The sequence below is a fragment of the Mytilus californianus genome, unplaced genomic scaffold (genome assembly GCF_021869535.1).
Source record: "Mytilus californianus isolate M0D057914Y unplaced genomic scaffold, xbMytCali1.0.p SCAF_1, whole genome shotgun sequence".
Taxonomy (NCBI): Eukaryota; Metazoa; Mollusca; class Bivalvia; order Mytilida; family Mytilidae; genus Mytilus; species Mytilus californianus.
Genome location: NW_026262581.1, coordinates 117289847 through 117315094, shown reverse-complemented (window position 1 = coordinate 117315094; position 25248 = coordinate 117289847). Strand labels below are relative to the sequence as shown.

General features: G+C 32.0%; 1 protein-coding gene across 13 annotated transcripts in view; it reads right to left on the bottom strand.

The window, feature by feature from the left end:
- Positions 1-339: 339 nt before the first annotated feature.
- LOC127732004 (receptor-type tyrosine-protein phosphatase T-like) overlaps positions 340-25248 on the bottom strand; it is a 190793-nt gene continuing 165884 nt past the window's right edge. For 6 of the 13 annotated variants that reach the window (XM_052241055.1, XM_052241091.1, XM_052241109.1 and 3 more), the window contains 4 exons: positions 8763-8888; positions 8066-8214; positions 5851-5986; positions 340-550 (listed from right to left, as the gene is read on the bottom strand). In XM_052241055.1, the coding sequence (XP_052097015.1) occupies positions 476-550; positions 5851-5986; positions 8066-8214; positions 8763-8888 (486 nt within the window). In that variant the 3' untranslated portion in view covers positions 340-475. Of the gene's footprint in view, positions 551-5850; positions 5987-8065; positions 8215-8762; positions 8889-11465; positions 11598-12521; positions 12596-12872; positions 12973-13172; positions 13323-16191; positions 16328-19326; positions 19476-22368; positions 22495-23087; positions 23186-25248 lie in introns of all 13 variants that reach the window. The other 7 variants (XM_052241082.1, XM_052241079.1, XM_052241074.1 and 4 more) reach the window with 7 other exon arrangements.

Below are 25248 nucleotides of genomic sequence, written 5' to 3'. Positions count from 1 at the left end.
TATAGGGGGAGGGTTGAGATCTCAAAAAACATGTTTAATCCCGCCGCATTTTTGCGCCTGTCCCAAGTCAGGAGCCTCTGGCCTTTGTTAGTCTTGTATCATTTTTAATTTTAGTTTCATGTGTATAATTTAGAGTTTAGTATGACGTCCATTATCACTAAACTAGTATAAATATTTGTTTAGGGGCCAGCTGAAGGACGCCTCCGGGTGCGGGAGTTTCTCGCTGCATTGAAGACCCATTGGTGGCCTTCGGCTGTTATCTGCTCTATGGTCGGGTTGTTGTCTCTTTGACACATTCCCCATTTCCATTCTCAATTTTATATTATAAAGTACCATAAGGTGGTAAATGTTCATATCTTTACATAGCACATAGATTAAAAGCACCAAACAGTTCAAATGAATTATAAAACTAATTTGTTTTTAGTAAGAGGCATATATAATGGACGATTTGATTTTTATAAGAACAGTTGTTGTGTCACTGGAAATTAGAATACGTTTCAAACTGTTTCAAGTATTCTAAAACAGCATCGTAAATAAACCGGAACTGTTCCTGAAAAATGAAAGAAAGAATATTATTATAAAAAGACCAATATAAATGACTATCTTACCAATCTAATTTGTAATACAAGTGGTAAGAGTTAATTGTTCCTTCAGTTTTAATCATTGTCATAAGTTAGTGGGAATAACGTTGATTCTATATATGCGATTCTCTAAGTAGGACGTACCTTTTGTTAAAATAAAATCAGTAAACATGGTGAATTAAAACCATACTAAATATTATTGTTATGTGACATACAGTCCTCGGATGGTGTAAACTTCCCACTAACACCATACACCATTACACTATTCACCATACACCATTACACCATACCACATTCACGGTACTACTATCTGTCGATACCTAGATTTTGGCATTGCACAAGCTCATGTTTTTCGTTGACTGTCAATGACGTCTTTACATTAAATCCATTGGATGTTGGATGTGTATTGATTGATATTTCAATCTTTGATACATGTTTTTTTTATTATTTGTTTTGGGCTTTGAACTAGATGTCAGTAACTGTGAGTACACTCAGATCTGCATTTTGTGTCTTTTTTATTTTCAGGGATGTATGAATACCCTGCCACGCCCGGTCTGTGTTTTTATTAGATGTTTTTCTGCTTTGTATTGATCTGATGAATTACACCCTTTACAATGATTTTTATAGTTTGTTTTTATGTTGTACTGTTACACCACTGTCCCAGGTTAGATGGAAGGTTGGCACCTTCAAACATGTTTAACCCCGCCACATTCTATATGTGCTTGTCCCAAGTCAGGAGCCTGTAGTTCAGTGGTTTTCGTTGGTACATGTCTGTCGTAGTTGTTTTTCGTAAATTGTTTTGTTATAAATTAGGCCGTTAGTTTTCTCAAATGAAATGTTTCATATTTTTCATTTCGGGTCCTTTTATAGCCGACTATACAGTATGTGTTTTTCTCATTGTTGAAGGCCGTGAGGTTGCCTATAATTGCTTAAATCCACTTCAATTGAATTTTGGTGGATAGTTGTCTCATTGGAATAAAGGCAACAGTAGTATACCGCTGTTTGAAATTCATAAATCGATTGAGAAAAAAACCAAATCCGGGTTACAATCTAAAGCTGAGGGAAACACATCAAATATAAGAGGAGAACTACGACACAACAGAAAAACAACATTAAAATGTAACACACACAGAAACGAACTATAATATAACAATGGCCATTTTCCTGACTTGGTTCAGGACATTTCAAGAAAAAAAATGGTTTTGTGGCTAGCCAAACCTCCCGCTTTTATGGCAATGTTAAATATAACATTAAAATGACAACACTACATGACAGGACTACAATACAAATAAATGGGAGAACATATAGGACAGAGAAACATACGAATAATAGCTAACAAAAGGTACCAGGTTTAAAATTTAATACGCAAGACGCGCGTTTCGTCCACAGAAGATTAACCAGTGACGCTCAGATCAAAAAAGTACGAAAGCCAAAACAAGTACAAAGTTGATGAGCATTGAGGACCAAAAGTTCCAAAAAGTTGTGCCAAATACGGCTTAGGTTATATGTCTGGGATAAGAAAATCCTTAGTATTTAGAATAATTCATACTTTTGTAAACAGTAAATTTATAAAAATGACTATATAATAGATATACATGATAACACCGAAGTGGTGACTAACTACAGAATAAAAACGGATACATAAAACAACATAACCCAGCACATAAAAATTCACAGCCGAGTAAGCCAAAGAGATCAACGCTAAAAAATGGTGACGTCACATTTGAATTTCTGAAATTTCCCCAAAATAGGATAGAATTAGGATAGAATTCAAGATTTGGTTTATAATACTCATATAACATTTATCAATAACAATGAAAATTACAATACTAATCAAAATAAAATGTAGTAGTAATAAGATAATTAATAGTATTATCTAGCTATGTCGGTGTTTCTTCTAAATCAAACTGTAAACCAAATATATCGTATAAATTTAGTTGACCCAAACTAAAATCTAATTAACAAACAGGGTGATTAATAATCTTTACCATAACACACGAATACAACAGAAAAAAATAAGATTTACAACTACAAACGATAAGACATTTGACAAAATCCGATGAGAGTAACAAGTATAACGTCAAAACTAAATACATGAATTTTGGATAGAAAGGTACCGTGTCACGTCTTATAGCAATGCGAATTCACACTCAGCAAAACAGTCACAATCGGGAATAAGTCACTTTCGGTAATTAAAAGATCAGACGACGTAATGTCAAACCACAATCTAACACGTGGTAAAAATGTCCTTAGTTTGTTTGGACAAAGACACATCGTATGGATCGACCAATTTGTGATGGTGTCCGTAAAATTTACGGAGTGTCATATTTAATCTGTCCTCCGCATAACTTTGTTAGAGCAATTTCTGCGTTAGGAGCATACTCCTGTATATGAAGTCCGTATAGTGTGAACATGCACGAGCATAACGTATCAACTGAGATATGTAAACACCATACGAAGGGGCAGAGGGTATGTTACTGCTGAGAAATTGGAAATTCATAATTGGGAAGTTGAAATCGTCCCGTTTATCATAAATTTTCGTGTGAAGTCGTCCATCTGTGTCAATATTGAGGAAAAGATCAAGGTATGAAGCAGTCCTTCTAGTATCAGTAGTATCCTTAATTTCAAGTTCACTGGGATAAATGAGATGTAAGTATTGGCTGAAATATGGGTTATTCAATGATAGGACATCATCAATATATCGGAAAGTAAAATTAAAGAATTTCGCAAGGTGCTTTTTCTTTTTGTCTTTTAGAAGGTTCTGAATGAATTCTGCATCATACGAATACAAAAACAAATCGGTCAGTAGGGGTTCACAATTAGTGCTCATTGAAATACCGACTGTCTGTTGAAATATAAATTCTCCAAACTCAACAAATATATTGTCGATCAAAAAGTCCAACATTTTGATAATATCATCTTCAGTATATTTTCTGGTAGATTCAGTGTGGTTCTTCACAAAATATGAATTATTGTAACCCAAAACAAGAAATTCGTATCTACGATTCCCATTTCTATAGAAAAAGCTCTGTTTAATGAGATGGTGAAGTCGATCTTTCAACTGAGCATGGGGAATAGTAGTGTAAAGCGTAGAAAAATCAAAAGTCTTTATGTTGCTGCAAAATTGCAAAGATTGTGATCGAAGATTAAGCAGTAGGTCTTTCGAATTTTTGAGAATCCACATCTGGTTAACACCACTGGTAGAATATATCTCATCACAATATTTTTGAAGCCCATCTTTAACTGTAGAAAGAATAGTAATCAGTACTTTAGAAAGATGTTTAGTCGAACATTTTGATGACCCAGCTATGTATCGTTCAACCACATTTTTACCGTAACAAGACAGTACAAAATTGTAATTGTTTAATTCCGAGAGAGAGACAAATATTTACCAAAACCAATTGTACGTCAAAATTTTTACCATTATTATACAGGATAAACCACGTGACATTTAGCACGGTGAATATCCTTTTCCTCTGGTGAATATGCTAATTTTTTTTTCAAATACAATTCGTATAGAAAACCCTACTATACAGAGCACTTTAGTTCCGCTCCGTTTTTAAAAAAGGGGTTCGTGTTGCACAATGTTGATTTTTTTGCGTAGTATTTTTGTTGCTTGTTTCCCTCTAGCCACGGTGTTATATATTTTCCATTTTGTGTTTTAAATTTATAGAAATTAATAAATACGGATAATTTAAACCTGCATTACAAAACATTGTATAGTTTATTTATCAGGACGTGTTAAAACTAATAGTTTCATTTTAATGTTCATCACTTATACAGCAAAAGTTATCGAACTAAAATGTTTCTCTATAAATAAGCAAATTTTATAATCAACAAGTGATTTTTTCCGAGAATGTATTACCTTGTAATGATGTACGATCACTGGTAAGGTAACATTATAAGACAAAAATCAAAGCTTACATGTCGTTTTGCTTAACTATAAAAAGAGATGTTCAGGTTTTTGTCAATGAGATTGTTTCCAAAAATATCAAAAGTACAGATGGTGCGGTCATAAAATGCACATCAAGTTAACTTGATGACCAAATATTTTGACTTTTCAAAGTTAAATTGTGACAGCCTTAAGAATTTCTTCAACCAGTCCTAGAAACAAAGTGAAGTGGACTTAAAAATCAAACTTAGTCCTTGAAAAAGAGAGGCGAAAGATATCAAAGGGACATTCAAACTCATAAGTCGAAAATAAAATGACAACGCCATTCCAAAAAAAAAGAAAAAGACCAAAAAAACAAACAACAGTACACTAAACACAACATAGAAAATCCAAGACTGAGCAACACGAACCCCACCAAAAACCGGGGTTGATCTCAGGTGCTATGGAAGGGTAAGTAGATTCTGCTCCACATGATGCACCCGTCGTGTTGCTCATGTAATTACAAATCCTCGAATTGTTATTATGGCCTAAGAAAGAGTTATTTGTTTACATTTCCGCTTCTGAGATTAACTCGATGATGTTAACTTCAACTGGACTGCATCGATTGAACCGGCTATGCTGTTGAGTTTGTTCTGCTCCAAACTAAAGTTAAATTTAAATCAGGTCCGCTGTGTATTGATTGATAAAGTGTAATAAAATGTTCTTGTTTCTGGATATCAACATATCGCAAACAAACTAATATAATATTATGATGTTCTTTTACCAAAGAGAGAGCTACACTGTTAAAAGAGAAACAAATTTAGTGTCAAAAGCAGACTTGTCCAAATGTCTGGTCTGGAGTATAGTTGTGTGGGACTGGTGAAAAGTACACACATCCAAAGGTGTGGTCTTTGTTAGATATTGTCAACAAGCAGACCTAAAACGTAGACATAAGTCTGGTCTACCACAGATTAAGTTAACTTGCTTTTGTGCGCCAAATACATTATGTTAACTTAAGCAGTCAAAATACGTTATTTGGTCTCTGGTGGAAAGTTGTCTCATAGGCGATCGTACCACATCTTCTTATTTTGTGTTAAAACGTCTGCTAAAATAACTTTTGTAGAGGTTATAACACGCGCCCATCTTTGAACTCTTATCTTATCAATATGCTGAGCTCTAAATAGCCTCTAGTGTTGAAAAGTTGTGAATAAATTAAATTGGTTAAATCAAACATCAGTTTTGATTCATGAATGAATGAATTTTCAAAACTTGTATTTTACTACAAATACATTCAAATGAAACAAAAGTGGATATTTTATTGCATAAAATGACCTTTTAATGACCATGTTGTTGACTTGAAAACATACATTAATCGTATAAAAAGATTTTTCTACCTACATAGTTTAAGATAATCTGTGGTCTTCTATTTCTCGTTTGTTTAATGATGTGCTGAATATCGATATCTTGTTCTATTCTCAGTCGTTCTAGCACTGTCGCCAAGACACAGTATAGTCCACTTTTGTCACAACCATTTCTATTGAATGTAATAAAGAACAATTAAAAAAAAAAAATTGAACTTTGAATTTACATCACACATTAAGAGTAGAGTAACCAAATTAATTTCGTAGTCAGACAACAGATTTGTTTTAATTTTCGAATATTGTCTTACATATTTGTATTCAGGCTTTTAACTTCTTGAATTTAGGGCAAAACTGCAAAAACTGCCAAAAAGCCACATTTTGAGATCTCGTCTTCAATAAAGATAGCCAACTAAGAGGCTTTACCCAAAAATATATTTTGCTACCAGATGAATTTTACTAAAATGTTGATGTGCGTAAAACAATTTTAAGGAAATCCCTTGTATAATTTGTCCAAAGACTGTGTGTAATACGCCCATTTAAGGGCAAATATGCCTTAATGCCATCATAGTCACATCACAAATTACTTTACTTCACTAGTGTCCAGATCATATCAATTTGTACATTTGCTTATTTACATAATTTCTGAAAGGCTTGAATATTTTTTCTATTTTTGTCATTTCAGGAGCCAAATTATGACTTTTATCATACCAACTCTTTTATTCATTTTACATTTATTTACTGGATGACGAGTCTTGTTTATATTATGTAGACGAAATACGCGTCTTGCGTACCAAATTGTAGGCCTTGTATGTTTGATGATTTTTTTTTTCAGACATGTATTCATCTTTATCTAGCTAATGATAATGACAAGTGACATATTATCATTAAATGAATGGCTCGAGTTTCATGACTTTATATTCTACAAAAGTACCAAACACATAATGTTGAGCGGACTACTTCGAGTTAGTCAGTAAGTCATAAACTGATTCAGATTAGTTAATAAATTATAAATGCTAAACACTCATATATGTATATGACTATAGTTGTCATTTTTATTTAGTTATATTGTATTATGTAGTCTGTTCACGTAACTTCGAGCTTTTTTCTATCTAAACTGCTCCTGTCACCATGATTATTGCAAGATTAGATACAACGAAAATGTGCGAGATTGAAATCCTTTCTATTTTTGTAAATACATTTTCGATCGGGTTTTTATATTCTTTTAAATTCTTCTCATTTAACAGAGTATTTTCCTGCAAAAATGGGAATAGTTAATACAAATTCCTTGTTTAAGGTAATGGAAAATCTTATTTTTTGAAATACCACATTGAATGCATAAAAAATGCACCGAAGATGATATCATAAAAATGCAGAATTTTTTATCGACTAATAAATTTGTTGAGTTTGGTGGATTGATATTTTAACAAAGAAACTAAGATTCTAACTCCCTCAAACAAAGTTGAACTTAAGCTGATTTGGCTCGGTTTTTCGAGTCCCATTAGTCATAAAGCTCATCACAAGTCTAGGTAGTTATACGTCCTTGGCTTTAAACATTTAAGGTGTGAGAGTTTTGAGATTTGTTAACCCAATACTCACACCCTAAATGTTAAAAAGTGATTTGACGCAGATATGTTAAAAATTCTATTTGGATTTTCAGTCAGTGTTTCAATCTATACTAATTTTGTACCCCTACGCCCGACTATTGTTGTACTCGAATGAAGCAATATTCATTCAAAACTTTCTTCGACTTATATCTTTAGCTACTAGACAATTTGTCTTATTTGATCATTTCTCGATTTTGTCCTATTTCCGATTTGAGACGTTTGGATTGAGGATTGAGGATGGATTGTATGACTTACGTAAAAAGAGGTCCGTCAAGTTATATTTCTCATACGGTGCATGTCTAGATTTTTAAAATGTGATTCAAAGATAGGAGTAAATGTATTGTAACTATTTTATGTGGTTTTATAGGGCTGTGTGTTTTTTAACCATCTGCAAATGTGCCTCCAAATTTTATATTAGTTACTATTTATGACAATAAACATTGAAAAAAGAAATAATAGTAATACCATCCCTCTCTCTCTCTCTCTCTCTCTCTCTCTCTCTCTCTCTCTCTCTCTCTTTTAACTTCCATTTGTCTCCTTAAGTCTAAATGTGTTAGCCTATATATTAGCGCATTAGCACAGAGCAACTTAATTAAGATGATGATTCAACTATAACCAGTATTCTAGAATATTTAAACATCCACGTACAGGCAGTGAACAAGGATAGGACTATTGTCGCCATTATTAGATTTATTCTCCACTTCAAATAATAAATTAAACAAATCCTCTTTTGAATCTGGAACTACATCATTGTCATCCCAAAACTTTGCTTGATACATTACCAAAGACCTTTCATCCTAAAAGTAATAAAAACATCTATGTGCCATACGAGTATGAAGTATATATCCAGATACAAGAAATATTGCAATAGGTTACTTACAATGTGCGATTTACAATATGAAAAAAATAATAATTGATGAATATATTATTGAAATGTAATCTCGATTTTTTAGTTCGAGTTTAAAGTTTAAAACATAAATGGTGTTTTGCATTAAAATTGAACATTCAAACAACTTGTTTGTATGAGTTCGCATATAATCATTCTTTTTCTTCTTATTGGACTTAGCTAAACTATTGACCGACAAGACAAAAATACATATTTTTTTAGTTTTTTCTTAATTGGGTGGGTTTATCATGTACGTATTTGAAGTATTCTAGCTTGTTATGGCAAATTATAGCCGACTATACAGTATGGTTTCAGCTCGTTGTAAAAGCCGATACAATGACGTTAATGCTTACATCCACGTCATTTGGACTCTGGTGGAAAATTGTCTCATTGCCAATCATACCACATCTTCTTATGTTCAAATTGATAACAAAGAGATTGAAGCTTATTTGTACATACCCAGGTTTTATACTTCAAGGTAAGATGTAAACAGTTACAGTAAGGCTTTGATTCCATTGTTGTAAGTTCTATTTTAAAAGCTCCTATTTGGATTGGTGTCTCTTGATTTTCAGGCCAATACGCATCCTAGGTAAGATTTTTTTTTACATAATAAGCTTTATTTATACTTGATAAAAACAACATTTGAGAAACAAGACTAAAGCTATATAGAAATTAATATAATTTCCAAAATAAATATATATATATCTGTATATATTTTTTCAAATGCATATTTTTCATACAATAATTAATTACTAGCTTAATCAATATCTCATTAATTTTGAAAAACTCTCATTTAGTGACATGCACCTTCTGAAGACAACATTTACGCATTTTTTGTTTTTTTGTCTTAATACGACTTTTGTTAATATTAGATTGAAACTTATTATAGAGTTAAAAATCAAAACGTCGTATAAAAGATTATTTTCCTTTCTGTACGTAAAGTGAATTGTGCATTTACTGACATTATTATGCTACAATAATTGACATGATCATTAAGGATGCTTCGTGTATAATATAATCATAAAATGCTCCTGCAATATACAATACATATACCTTTGGCAAAAAGTGCGTTTAGATTGTCCAAATTATAAAATAAAGGAAAATATTCATGTCAGGATAGGCATTGAAATTAGGACTTATCCAAAATAATGCCTATACAGGTTATTCAATCAACAATATTTTTTTTTAAATATTGCTTACAGGCCGCAATTTGGTCTTCTGAATTCGAAAATTTCATTTAATGAAAATCACGTTATAAATTTAGTGCGTTCGACGTGCTTTACTGGATTCTCCTTGATGAGGAAAACTTAAACCTTAACATTTGAAAGTCAGGAATGCATAAACAAGTAGACATGTTAGGGGCTATACTAAGAAAAAGAACATAAAAAGAACAGCCAAATTTATCTGATCAACTTTGCCTTAGGGAGTTGGAAACCTTAGTTTCTTACTAATTTCGTTATTTATCCACGGGACATTTTTAGTAAAAAATGTTATAAATCTTGTCAGTACCGGAGCACACTTCTTGGCTGATGATATTCTCGAGACTACCATTTAACTAGAAGAGGTATCAAAAAAGTATAACAGAAAAACCGAACTCCAAGGTAAATTCAAAAAGGGGAAGCCCATAAAAACTGACCAAATCAAACGTAACCAATCAACGGAACGAGTGAAAAACAACTGTCATATTCCTGACTTGGAACAGGCAATATGTTACCTCCTATACATTTCTAGGAATATGATTGGTTAAAAGCAACCGCGCGGAGACCGTGTATATTCCATATTGGGTTAGTAGGGTTCCATATTGGGTAAGTAGGCGGGGCTTATTTCAATACACGGTTAGTAGTGGTGTTACGTCCCTTTATAAAAAGAACACGGTGTTGAGGAAAATCTTAAACTTTTCAACAGACGAAGAAATTGATAATGAATGATTGAAATAAATTCATAAAACACATTCAAAACTAACAACTTGTTATTGTTGGCATTTGTTTTTGTATAGACCAATGGAAGTAGGTTCTTAATACGAACGGTATTAAAGACTTGATGACTTTGATATGCCAGTAGTCTATATACCACATGTTAAGACAGTCGGTAAGATAAATTCGTTACATAGTGTGCTAGTGACCAAATACGATATATATGGGGTCAGTATATTCCATATGGGGTGATAGCATATATCGTATTAGATCACTATCACACTATGTATCTAATATTACCCGAAGAAAATGGTGGGTTAATCAATCCAGTGCTAGTTTTAATGAAAATGATGTGTTATAAATTGAGTGCGTCTGAAGTGCTATTCTGGATTTACCTTTTCAGAAAAGGTCAAACCTTAACCTTTGTATGAATAGCTTCCTCCAGATATTTACGAAACATTTGTTATCTCAGATATCAGTATTTATTTGTTATTATTTTGTCAATCATTTTTGCATTTTATCTTCAAACTTCTTGTATGAAGACAAAAACTGAAGAAAGAACATATTTGGCCCAATATATTAATTTCGACATGTTTATGTGGTTACTTGAACATTACGAAGTGCCTAGTTGATACAATCATATTCATTTACCAATCAAGCTAATGGTATACGAATTGTAGTTTTTTGGGGTTTTTTTTTTTTTTGCAATTTCAGGTACCAAATAATGCCTTTAATTTTTCATAGCAGAACACATTTTATGTTAAAAGATTAAAAATTCACATGATAAAATATGACCTCATCGTCTATATTAATCATATTATTTTGAACAGAAATGCATATACTAAAAATGTTTAAAATGTTCATACACTAACGTTATTCAATCACAGTCTTTGATGGCCTTAGCCAGGTTTGGTACATTTTTTCGACTGTTTGGTTTTAACGTTCTTCAACTTCGTAATTCATTTGGTCGTTTCACTGTTTTAATTCGAAGTTCCCTGAATAGTCTTATAAGAGAATTCCGGACCTTCGATTTAACTTATGCTTTACTGCATCAGTCGTGTATCACAAACGTTTTATGCATTTTCATTATTAAATTATATTTCGATGCATTCAAATTTTGAGCATGTTTAGTGTTAAGTAAATATAATGTGTACGTGATGTCGCAAATCCGAAATTTTATATTATACAAAACGGGAGTTTGGCGTTCAAAATTATAAGCCTGGTATTTTTTAAGAGTTCTTATACTAACCGTATCTTCTTTAACTTGGTTGAGCATAACAATTGTTTGTATGTTGTGGTCGTACACCAGCCTCCAAAGATCCATTTTCGTATGATAAAGTGGCAACTGTGTTACTATGAATGCTTTCTTATTTTTGTAGCCCTTTAAAATATACCAGAAAACCATTTTCATTTAATCATAGATCACCAATGAACAAATTCTACCGATCGCATTTGTTAATTTTACTAAAATATGTGATAACAAAACTGAATAATATTAAAGGAACACATACAACAACATAGAAAATGAAGGGATTTATACTGTTTTTATTTTGCTTAGTTTTTTACATGTTATTGTCGTTATCTATTACATTAGTGATTTTCCGTGTCACTTCTGTCTGTTTGTACAACTTGCAACGTGGATATATAAGCAACATTTAAAGGATTTAAAACTATGATTAAACTGAACACTTTGGATAATATCTGTTTACAAATGGACTTTTCATTTTTGAAAAAAGTAATAAATACAAGTAGTAATGTAAAGCAGTATAATACAGCGACCTGCAGTACGCGTCACGCAATCATGAGTGCACAGAATGAATTAAATATGAAATACAGTAAATACCCGTCTTATTTGTTTTTGATTTTCTTTTGTGTTTTGTTTTCTTGGGAAGGAAGGAGGTAGGTGTTCCTGTCTCATTGACGTGTAACCATAATTCAATGTGTTTATAGTATGTTTTATATCATGGAAAATATAAACATTATGAAGTTTTTGGCATGATGAAAAAATAAAATCTAAATATTTTAACTGTCACAAGCTATGTATATTCAGGAGGTAAACTCAATTGAGAGAACGTTTTCAAGGTGCGATAATTGTATTTATATTAAGTATGCAAGAAGAATATGTATAGGAAGTCTTTTCAATTTTTGAATTCAATAAGTGTAATTACTATTCAAGTATGTTTGCTACTTTGTATATGAAAGAGTTCTTTTTTACATTTGCATATGCAATTTCACAATTACAAAATTAAAATCAAATAAAACTATGTTACAAAATTTTAAAATGATTTCAAACTATTTGACTTACAGGTAAGAATACGGCATTGATATATTCATTGTGTCCTTCCACAAATGTTGACAGAATTGGCATTTCATATTCAACTACAAAACCAATACAAATAAGTAGATCTGCCCTTAAAATGAAATGTACATGTAATGAAGTTACAAGAATCAGTTACTTGGTATTCAAAATCTTTAAGATGTAGTTTTGCCATATATAAATTACTCGCAGAAGTTTAATTTTTCAGTATTTAAATCTTAATTTGTTGCAATCAGCCAAGTTTACAACAGAAGCTCACTACATTAAAATGTGTCGACAGTAACAATTGTTAACTCTTTGTTTTTTTGGTCGTTTTAATTTAATAAAGCAGCTACATACCTGGAAGTATTGTACTGTCTCTATTCTTTGTCCTATTTTCAGGAATTTTACCTTGATCAAATACATTATCTTCATGTTTTTCGCACATTGCGTTCATTCGCTATGGAAAAAGACAACATATATATATATTGGAATTTTACATTTTATTAGATATGTTATAACTAGTAATTACAGAATTGGTTTTTTTTTTATCTTTCTTGTATTTTATCTTCATTTATAGAAATGTTAAGTGAAGTTTGCAGAAATGTAATTGAAGAATTGATTGGAGTACAAAGAAATAAACCAGAAATATACTCATACCTGATACTCCACTTGGAGTTTTGTTTTATTTCTACTTGAATCGTGCATCATTAACTCTTTATATAAATCAGGAAAATCTTTCGAAGGAATTCCAGAATTAGGACACATCACTGCTTCTAATATTGCTTCATGGAGAAACACGTACTGACGCTAAGAAATAAAGAATATCAATATACAAACTGTCAGTGTAGATCTTTAGGTGTTCTCTGTATTGTGTTGTGGACTCTTGTTTGTATTTTTGGTACATTTTTAACTCATGCTTTCTAATTTTGACATTGACACCGTTTTGTTCTTTCATAGAAAATACCTATGTAGAATGCAAAAGATTAAACAAAATAAGATCAAGTAGAAGTTGAGGAGGAATAACGTTTATGTTTTAAACACTTTTTTATTTGCAACAGACTGAAAGAAAACGAATGTCTAAAATTATGTAATAAAGAGACTGAAGAAGTATGAATAGCTAAGGTTTACTTATATGACATTATTTTTCCACATCATTGCATATTTGAATAATTAGGAAATAATCATGAATTACTTTGATAGTAAACTGCATTTGTTAGGAATTAAAACTGATCTTAGAACTAAAAAAGGACGTTAATTTCAGATTCCCTATGGATCTGAATCTTAATCTACCATAGGTCGGTTGCTCTCTCCTTACATCCCAACTTGCTCCTTTGATAAAGAAATTGTCGTCATGATATAGCCCAAAATAATGAAAGAAGCGTTAGAAACCAACAACATCAAACAACCCAAATCTCATTTATATTTGATTAGAAAATTCCACCATATAAAAAGTTACTCTTCTCATTTTTAGAAACGTTATATCAGCCGAAACTCTCTCACTGTTAATGACTATATAGATGTAGAGCAAGTGTGAGCAGGATTATTTAAAATTCCCTTTTTACCAAACCCTGAAACTAGTAAATGCAGATGTGAAACAAGGATTTTGTGTAAGGGAGAAGCATACTAACGCTTAGTAATACCATTACACAAAATAACTAGAGCTTTCAAGGCGCCTGTATCGACCACCGGTCAATTTTAAACAAATCTAATCCAACGCATTTAGAATTTTTCAAATACTTTTCCGGCAAAGACGCCCCAAATTGTTATATCATCCTTCCAGAGCAATAAATCCTAAGTGTATTCGAGACGACTGATGATTTCATGTATTTTGACATTTTGATAACCTTTCTTTTTACAGTTTCTCTCCATCTACTATAGTTTACGGAAAACAATGGTTAAAAGGTGTCTTTCAAAAACATTATCTCCTATAAGGAGGCGACTGTTCATATCGGCCATATTGACATATCTGTAGATGTTGTCCTGTTGATTTTTGGTGTCTACAGTTTCCAGCTTTCTACTCTATTGTCCGCAAAAACAACAATAAACACAGAAATTGGTTAAAACAAAATTGTCTTTGAAGAGCAATAACTCCTATACGGATTCAAATAACAATTTCGGACATCTAAACTTATCTATAAGTCTTGTCTTGCTGATGTTTTTACCATTTACAGTTTCTCCCTTTTTACATGTTCTAGTATAGTTCCGCAAAATCAAAACAATGAGTAAATATCTTTCTTGAAGGGCAATAACTCCTTCTATACGAGTCAATTGAAGAGTTAGCACTTTGGACTAATTAGCAAATCTTGTTCTGCTGGTAATGTTGTATACATTTTCCTTCTATCTACTATAGTTTCGACAAAAACACAAATGAGTAAAAAGAGTCTTTGAAGTGCAATCATATTTCTTTTCATATAAGGGGGCGACTGCTGAATTTGGCAATGTAGAGTTATTAGAAGATCTTGTCCTGCTGAAAAATTTTGTTGTTTACATTCTCCAGCTATATTTTCTAGTTTCCGCAAAAAGCAAAACAAAAATGATAAAAATATCGGGTTTTTTTAAGGGCAATAACTCCTATGAGGAGTCGACTGACAATTTCGGTAACATTGAAGTATTTGTTGCCTGTACCAAGTCAGGAATATGACAGTTGTTATCCATTCGTTTGATGTGTTTGAGCTTTTGATTTTGCCATTTGATTAGGGACTTTCCTTTTTGAATTTTCCTCCGAGTTCAGTATTTTTGTGATTTTACTTTTTGATGTTTTCCTGTAGATGAGTATTGCCATTCCAGTTGTTGTTGTTTATCTATTAAAATTTAAAAGATAATAGCAAATATGCAAAAAAAAAATGCTAAAAATTGTCATTTAAGGGCAATAACTCCTTTCAGGAGTCGTCTTACAGTTTTGGTCAAAATAAGGGGGTAAGTAGATCTTGCCAGAACATTTTCCATTTATAACAATTAACAAGATAATAGACAATATTTTCATTTTAACCCTATGTTCTATTTTATACATTTGCAGGCAGGTAATATTATCGGACAGATACCTTAATGATGACTTTGTACCAGTAGTTTCCGGGGAGAAGATTTGTAAAGGTTACAGGAGGAGAGACAACCACGGCGGATACCAAGTGATAGCAAAAGCTTACACTAGCCATTTTGACCAGGTGAGCTAAAACAATTTTTCCATATACAACTTTTCTTAGGACATTTTTATCTTAGACTTTACTAGTTTGAGAACCAGCATAAGGATGTTCGCTCTTCTTTTTCAAATAACAAGCATTTTAAAAGACTGTTATAGATTGATAGTATATGAATAACACAAAAAAAATAAAAGGTCCGTGTCCTTGTCTTTGAGATATAATCAATGGAAAATTTGGTGGGAAATGATTCTCTCTTTACTGTTCATATCTTTAATATGGGCACCTTTTTTCTTTCAAACACTATGAAATATATAACAAGGATATTTAGATTTTCAAAAATGTATTTTCAAACTATATGTAATAAAAATGTGAAAAAAAGAAGGGGTTAGCGGGCAAAATTTTTATTGGCACTGCATGGGTAAAACTTGAGGATTCCTTATATCTGACAAAAAGTCTAAAACAAGAGAAGCGAACATCCTTTAAAACAACTTTTACAAAAATTTAAACTTTTATGTATAAAATGACTGTATACAACTTACAGCTGTCTGCACCATGTTGACCCTTTGCCTCCTGAGAGTTTCTACACATTTAAACACGTCTATATACTTCAAATCATTCGCCTCATTCACAATATAGTCCAATGCAATGAAGGTTCCTGTTCGTCCAATACCAGCACTGAATGTGTATTTTGTAGATTAATAACATGTTTTAGTAGGGAACTATAAACGACTTTGTTTTGTGCATTGTAATTGAAAATAGTAACTCATCTAATTTTAAATCTTAAACACGAAAATGTTAACACTAAATTGGTATGACTTAGTGTCTATATGAGTATGGGGAAGATTTCAAAGACATTCCGTTGTTTTAATTTAAACCGGATAAATAAATATGGGAAAACATCTAATAGCTGGTTTCCTTCGTGTTTCCCTTGTCAAGGAAACATTGGTTGTAAATACTCAGCATAATTTGTCGCAATGAAGGAAAAGAAGCTACCACAAGTAGAGCGATAAACCAAATCGTGATAGCGTCGGTGAAACCGTAGAAGAGACTACTTTTATTTCAACTTTACCATTACTAAACTTTGATGCAGTAAATATTATAAATCAAAACTAAAAAACTGTATTGGTATTTGAATACACATGCTACATCAATCTTTACAAACCCAAATGTTTCAAAGCACCTGTCCTACCTCCATGACAGATATGTTATTGTTCCCGCAGATAAAGCCCCAAACAATATCGTTTGTGTGTGTAAATCACATTACATAAACTGCTTGATAAATGAATTAGGTATTGACAATTCACTTGGAAACTCAACATATACCCCCACGACACTTACCAAAGAGGAAATCCTTGATATTCATAGGTCTGATCTATGAACCTTTAGAATTTCAACCAGAGATGAAGTTCTAGATCTTCCTTAACTGTATTTGATACCTAAATTTTATAATGTCATTACAACCAACGTTATATTGCTGGGTCTTTCTAGTGATCCACGAAACCTCTTTCTAAATTATTAACATCCATTTGATCAGCAATCAAAGACAAGCTTCAACGTTATTGTGAAACTACCTATCATAGAGGTGGCGTGAATTAGATGTGAAACAAAGATCTTTTAGAGTACCGTCAATCAAAGACTCCTTCAGCTTGTAATAGTATTAAAACATTTGACTTTTCTACTCTTTACACAAGTATTCCCCATTCCAAACTAAAAGAAAAACTGAATGAGTTGGTCCTGCTTTGTTTCATAAAAAAACGGCCAACGTAGATACAAGTATTTTTTTGAGGTAGAGATACATCTTACTTTGTTAAAAATCACTCTGATGCAAACAAAAAATTGTCTGAAACTGAAATTGTCAAGATGCTTGATTTCTTTGTTGACAACATATTTGTTACGTTTGGAAGATGTGTTTTTCAACAAATAATCGGCATTCCCATGGAAACCAACTGTGCTCCTCTTCTTGCCGACTTGTTCCTTTATTCATATAAGGCTGACTTCATACAAGAGATTAAGAAGAAAGAAAATAATTAAGCATTATCCTTTTACTTCACTTTCCGCTATATAGATGATGTTCTCTAACTAAATAATTCAGAGTTTGGTGACTATGTCGAACGTATCTATCCTATTGAACTTGAGATAAAGGATACAACAGATACAGTTATGTCTGCCTCATATCTTGACTTACATCTAGAAATTTACAATTAGGGTCGGTTGCAAACAAACCTGTACGACAAAAAAAATAATTTCAGCTTCCCAATTGTGAACTTTCCATTTCTATGTAGCAACATTCCAGCAGCGCCTCCATATGGAGTATATATATCCCAATTGATACGATATCCCAGGGCTTGTATATTTTATCATGATTTCATTGATAAAAGGTTGCTGCTCACAAGGAATCTTTTAAACCAATAGTTCCAAGTGGTGAAGTTGAAATCATCCCTTCGTATATTTTACAGACGCCACCACGAGTTGGTTGACCGTTATGGAATATCTGTTTCAAATATGACGACGGATATGTTCCATTGTAGTAACCGCAATTCTGTCCTCTTTTGCAGTTTGTGACCTACCGAATTAGATTCATCACCGCTTTTGTACTTACATGAGCAACACGACGGGTGTCACATGTGGAGCTGGATCTGCTTACCCTTCCCGAACAACAGAGACCACTCCAGGTTTTTGGTGGGGTTCGTGTTGCTCAGTCTTTAGTTTTTCTATCTTGTGTTTTGTATACTGTAGTTTGTTTTTTGGTCTTTTTCTTTTCTTTTTGCCATTGCGTTGTCAGTTTATTTTCGACTTATGAGTTTGAATGTTCCTTTGGTATTGTTTGCCTCTCTTTTAACGCATGCACAATAAGTTCTCAGTAATAGGTGTACTCTTTTTCTTAATCATGTCATTGTAATCGTTCACTGCAATGTCTCTTTACCATTTTATGTAAATTTAATATAGTTGTTTTTAATAAGTAGCTATCAGCTCAATTTTCAATGCTTTGGTACTGGCATGAGTTCTAACATACCTTTCTTGAACTCTCCGTTCATAGTTAAAGAAATTATTTAGAAAACTCTCTCAGGCTTAGTAAACCTTAGGTGAATTTGGCTAAGATTGTTTTGTTTCCGTTTGGTCATTTATCTTATCACGTGTTCAGGGAAAAGAAGAAACGCGCTTCAGGTGCACACCAATTAAAAATTGTTATTTTCATTTTCTAGCTACTGCTCGATACCACTGCTAGTTTACATTTATATCAAATAGCATTGACCTACCGTTAGTGGTTCCCCTTAAGACAAGTACAGAACAGTCAAACCATTCTGATGTCAATTTTGATTTAAGGAGGTTAATCTTTAAGGAAAAAAGGAAATGTGGAATACATGTTTACAATTCTTTTATTTCAAATAAAAACTTTCATAAAAGTTATATTCAGTTCACATACTCTGCATGTATCTTGTATTCGGTTTACATTTTCTTCTCTCTTTCCAGAAAGTGTATGTAATTTTCCGGTATTTGTGCTTAGGCATGCAACAAATTATGCATACTGAATACGTTAAAAGAAAATAGTTTCTTTGTCACTTTGATGTGTACATAATATTAAGTTATCTTATATTAAATTAAAAAGCAGACACTTGCAGCCTTTTCTCAAAAGCTGTATTGAACATATCTGTTGACTGCAAGTTGTAGCTTACCTGCAGTGAATAATTATTGGTCCATTTGGTGAAACCTTGGATGAGAACACCTTATGTCGGAAGTGCACTATTGATGATGCATATTTTGGGACATCTTTATCAGGCCAAGCAGTAAAATGAAATTGTTTCACAGTTTTGCTTTGGTTTTCCTGTAAATGAAAAAAAAATAAGTGTGTACATATGGGATAAAGTATACATGGTTTGTATGTGCTTATTGTTAGGTTTTTGATCTTGTCTAAATTTTCCACAAATGAAAGGTTGTTGAACTTTGTCACTTTTGGGGGATATATTACACATACCGGGAACATGCTTTGTTCTGCTAACCGGTCCTTTATTCCTTTTTAGTGTTCAAGCTAAAAATGTTATACTATGCATAGATACAGTATAGTCATAATTTTTATAAGAATGTTGAATTTAGTCATATGTGTGCCCCCTCGAGCAAAAAATCCTTTATATAATGCATTAATGATGAATATATTATATCACATCAGTACCATATTCATCGCCTATTTACTGCTATTTCATTTTCATGTATATTTTTGCATTATTCGCATTTTTTACCTCTTGTTAACAATGCAAAAGTTGGGTTATGAAGTTTAAAAGGAACAACAATTAAATTGTCCTACGTTAGTGCATTAATCATTACTATGGAAGGAGCATTTAATTTGTTTGACAGACACACTAGTAGGTCTTCGACTTCACTTTTCGTCATTGTCTAGTTTTTAATGAATGTCTTACGTATATATGTGATAAATGCTGTGGTTGGAGATTTACCGCATACAGTGAGTATTATAAAATTTCTGCATTATTGAAACTAATAAACAAACGTATTGCTAGTAGTATAGACACACTTGGGATCAATAAAATCTTGAATGGTTTTTAATTTCCAAATGCACTTTCGGCTAATAAAAGCTCTATAGTGTGAATGCTTGTTTCAGAATAATGTAGATTGTGAAAAATAAAATAGCAAATATACCGAAATCCAAAGAAAATTCAAAACGGAAAATCCCTAATCAAATGGCAAAATCAAAAGCTCAAACACATCAAACAAATGGAAAACAACTGTCATATTCCTGACTTGGTACAGGCATTTCCTTATGTAGAAAATGGTTGTATAGCTAGCTAAACCTCTCACTTCTATGACAGTCGCATAAAATTCCATTATATTGACATCAATGTGTGACCAAAACAAACAGGGACAATAGGTAAAAATGTCAAACATAGGAGCAGTCAACATTGTGTTATTATTTTAATCACTATGAAACAAACAAATATGTCAACAAAGAAAAACAAAAAGGCATATAGACAAAGCACAGAAGCACAAAATGAAAGACACGAATACAAAAAGTGACCACAGCACAATAACACAATGGCAGGATGTATATGTACCGAGACACGTCAAAAGGATATAACCAAAAATGGACTAAACAGTAGGCTATTAATTTACAACGACAAATAAAAGAACACTATAACACGTTGAGATGATAAACAACGTCAGTACCTAGAATCTATACATCAAGACCATCATGTATTATTTGTGAAGTTGGAACGGAATATTTATCAATATTTATGTAACAACGTATTAGATTTTAGCGAGAGAAATTTATGTATTACTGAAAAATTATTACACCAGTGTTTTCGATATCATAAACTAGTCAAAACATTTACTCAATTTTATCATCGGTATAAGGACATCATTCGTAAATATAACTCAACTTGCAGACATCTTATACGTTCGGGTATTTCACATCCAATCTTTTATGGTAATATTCTTTACAAAGCACAAAAATGTCAGTATTCACCTCAAAAGCTAACAAAACCTTTAAACAGACTTAGAAGGGATATAGTTACGATAAGGTCATTAAAGATTGCATATTTTGGCTTTAATATTGATTCACTTATAGGGTCTTTGCATCGGAATTAACACATTTATTCTAAAACCAGTTGTTGGCATGACACGGGTTATGTTCTTCTCATATATTTTATGACGGTATTATACTAAACCCCTAACAGGAGGGATTGCGCCTGATATTCATATGATGAAGACATAATCTTTCAATCAGTTTAATTGAGGTCTGGAGCTGGCATGTCAGTAACTGCTAGTAGTCTGTTGTTATTTATGTATATTGTCATTTTGTCTATTTTCTTTTGTTTCCTATTCTGACATCGGACTCGGACTTCTCTTATACTGAGTTTTACTGTGCGTACTGTTGTGCGTTTGTTTTTTCTACATTGGCTAGAGGTATAGGGGAGGGTTGAGATCTCAAAGAACATGTTTAACGCCGCCGCATTTTTTGCGCCTGTCCCAAGTCAGGAGCCTCTGGCCTTTGTTAGTCTTGTATCATTTTTAATTTTAGTTTCCTGTGTATAATTTGGAGTTTAGTATGACGTCCATTATCACTGAACTAGTATACTTATTTGTTTAGGGGCCAGCTGAAGGACGCCTACGGGTGCGGTAGTTTCTCGCTGCATTGAAGACCCATTGGTGACCTTCGGCTGTTGTCTGCTATATGGTTGGGTTGTTGTCTCTTTGACACATTCCCCATTTCCATTCTCAATTTTAGGTCTTGGTATCTTCCGATGAACTTTTTTTTTCTTTGACAAAACCCTGGTTCATCAACTTTCTGCTCAGACTCTGGTGACGTTTTTTGACTTTTTGACACTATCAGATTATTACAAGGAAGTGTTCATATCATAATCTTTTTATCATATACTTCCACGTAGAAAAAAATACATTGTAAAAGAATGTTTTACTTTAAAAATTTCAATCGTAAGTACCTGTACGCAATTAATACTGCAGGTCATGGGCAGTTTCAAATATGTATTATTTTCAAAATATATTAAACTGAAGAATAATCATACGCCCTTATATTTTCTATGAGTTTCATATTGATAAATTCTGTACGGTACGAACATATTTCTTATTAGGCCGCTAAGCACCATTTCGAGAAAAATGGAATTTACGTAAATTTAAATCTTTTATCATTCTGTAAACATTATAAGTTATGTACTCCAAGTATACGATAGTATATATTATTATACCTTCACTATCTTCAGTGTTCTAATAGTAAAATCTGAGTAGACGTCTTCATCTATCAGCAAAATTTCAGTTGATCCATATCTTTTTGTTTTAGTTTCGGGATCAGGCCAATACTGTTTACATTTTGGCTAAAATGGAATGACAAACCTAAACATGTTTTTACACAACTTTTAATTACCTTTTCAGTTGTCACATTTATAGCAGTTTTTATTTTACTTATTTAATCTATCAAATGATTTAAAATTTCTAAATCATAGAGATAACTATAACTTTGAAACGAAAAAAAAGTGAAAATAGGAACAAAATAAATTTTAATGGTTAAAGAAAATGAATGATAGTAGTAAAAGACAGGAACATAACATAATATTTTTTTTTATATACCCTTATTTACGTCCGAAAAAAAAGTACTTAACATGTGTTTTATTATACAGAAAGTACAGGAAACTGTTTGCCTCCAGTAAACAATTCAAACCCAGTAAATAGTTTGAGAAACTATTAACTGGTAAATTGTTCATTTACCGGGAAATGTTTGTTTAACCGGTAAATATCCTTATTCAAACAATTTTGCAAAAAGAGTAAAATTCGTCTAAATTTTTATGAAGACAATACATACTAAAGTATAATGAAAATGCGCTTATTAGTAGCTATAGTTACTTTTTATTCTTTCTAAAACTATTTCAGATGATCTTTTATAAAATACATTATATAACATTCTCATTACCTTGCCTAGTTCAAAAACATTTGTTAACATAACAATTTTGCCACAATCATATTGCCAGATCATCCTCCAAAAATCATTGATAGTAGATTCCAATGGTCCTACAATACATTCAGAACTGAAGTTGATATTTTACCTTAATCAACATCTGGAAACGTAAAAAGTTCTATAGTATGTTTTAAATATCAATAGTGCACACATTTCCTATATGACATAATTTAGTCAGACCTTATGTTTGTCCTAGAGGAAAAGGAATTGTTTCTGATAAATCAGAGGATATTTATGTTTTCGAATAATCGTTAATAGTTTGACCCAATGGTCCTACATAATCCCAGTTTTTTTCCTGTCGATGGTTGGTGTTTCTATCCGAATACTTCGGTTCCACCACCAATACAAACTAGCCGTCAGGATAAAAAGTAAAATAACAAAAACACCAAACATGAAGAAAAATTCAAAACGGCAAGTCCCTTATGATAAAGCACAGATTTCTGAAATGGTGTTGAATTTAATCAATCAATCAATCAATCCTATAATCCATTTAGACCTTAGATAATAAAAAATCGTGTTTGAACTCAGAAATGTTCATACTACCTTTTACATGTAAATGTGTATAGTTCATAAATTTGCTTATGTGATTTATATGTCAGTCTTTGCTGAAGGTCACAATATGACTTTGGAAATAAAAGCGTTGTTCTTGTGTTCTTGGCTTTTTCAATATGCGCATGCAGTTGTGTCATTATATTCTTTTCTTCCATTTTTCTACGCAATTGAAACAGGCATTATTTTTTTATAATTCTTTTTATCAAATATAATGCTAAAACAATCCTGAAATTCTATAAATTCTATACCTACTTACCTTGGGCAGCTATGTATTTCTTTACTTTACCATATCCCTAAAATAACATTTTGTTAAAATTTTGTGTAAGAATAAGCTTTCTTGATAAGTTGGTATTAGTACAAAATACTATTGCCTAATAGAGAACTCAACTTTCCCTCATCAGCAGGGTCGAACCCTTTTTTAGGGTATACGGTAGTATATGTGTAGGTATAAGATATAATGCTAAATTACAATGTACTTAAAATGCTGCTTTAATAATAAAGATCAGAAGAAGATAGTTATATGTGCTAGATGCATTTTAATTTAGCTTTAGTCCTTTCAATCATATGATGTCATGACCAATGAAAAAGACTTTTCGAACAGATAAAAAAAAACATATTGCTAAGTATGTGAAGATTTCTACCATTAATAGTTTACAGAGCTTCAATAATAAATAGATAATTATGTATGAGTCATACAATCAATCACAGCGCCTCCGATTAAGGTACAGAAAAGAGCACCTCAAATGCTTTGAAAATTCAACACTACAATTTTCCTTTTACAAGTTATAGTTAAAAAGTGACAAGAAATATAGTAAAACATCCAAACTTTGACTATAAAAATTTCTTTACAAATAAATGATGAGATATAAAATACAACACCGCCCTCGTGTGAAATATTTTCAAACATGACTGTGTTTTACAAACTTCTTCTAACTGTCAAAACATTAAGCCAAATTATTCTTGTCAAGCCTTTCATGAAATCAGTATAATCTCCGTCACGATTGGCAACACTTAAAATTAACAGTTCTTGAATCTTTAATTCCTTTTCTTATATCAATTCTTTAATCATATATTCTATTCATGCGATCAATAATGGTATCATTACAATTCTCTACTTCAAGGGAATTTACAATGTAGAATTGGTATAAAAATAAGAAGATGTGGTATGATTGACATTGAGACAACTCTCTACCAGAGACATAAGAAACTATAGATCACTGTATGGTCTTCATAATATTTCCGTCTCATTATGTTCTTAGCATATATTTAAACGGAAGGGTAACAAACAACATCATTATTATAGTAACATGCTGATTTTACTTACATTTATAAATGATGCGTTAATATAGTCAGATGCTGCTTTTCCTGGTTGTAGGTCAAGTATAACACGAGTTTCATCATCTAAATGATAATTCAGATTAATTAAGAATTATTCAAGTTGATTGATATTTCAATGTTATTTTTTTTAATAAGGTGTTAAATGTAAATGAATAAGGCACAAAATAACGAGTTACTGTACCTTATAAACCCATCATAGATAACAGGTTTAACATTTTGTACGACG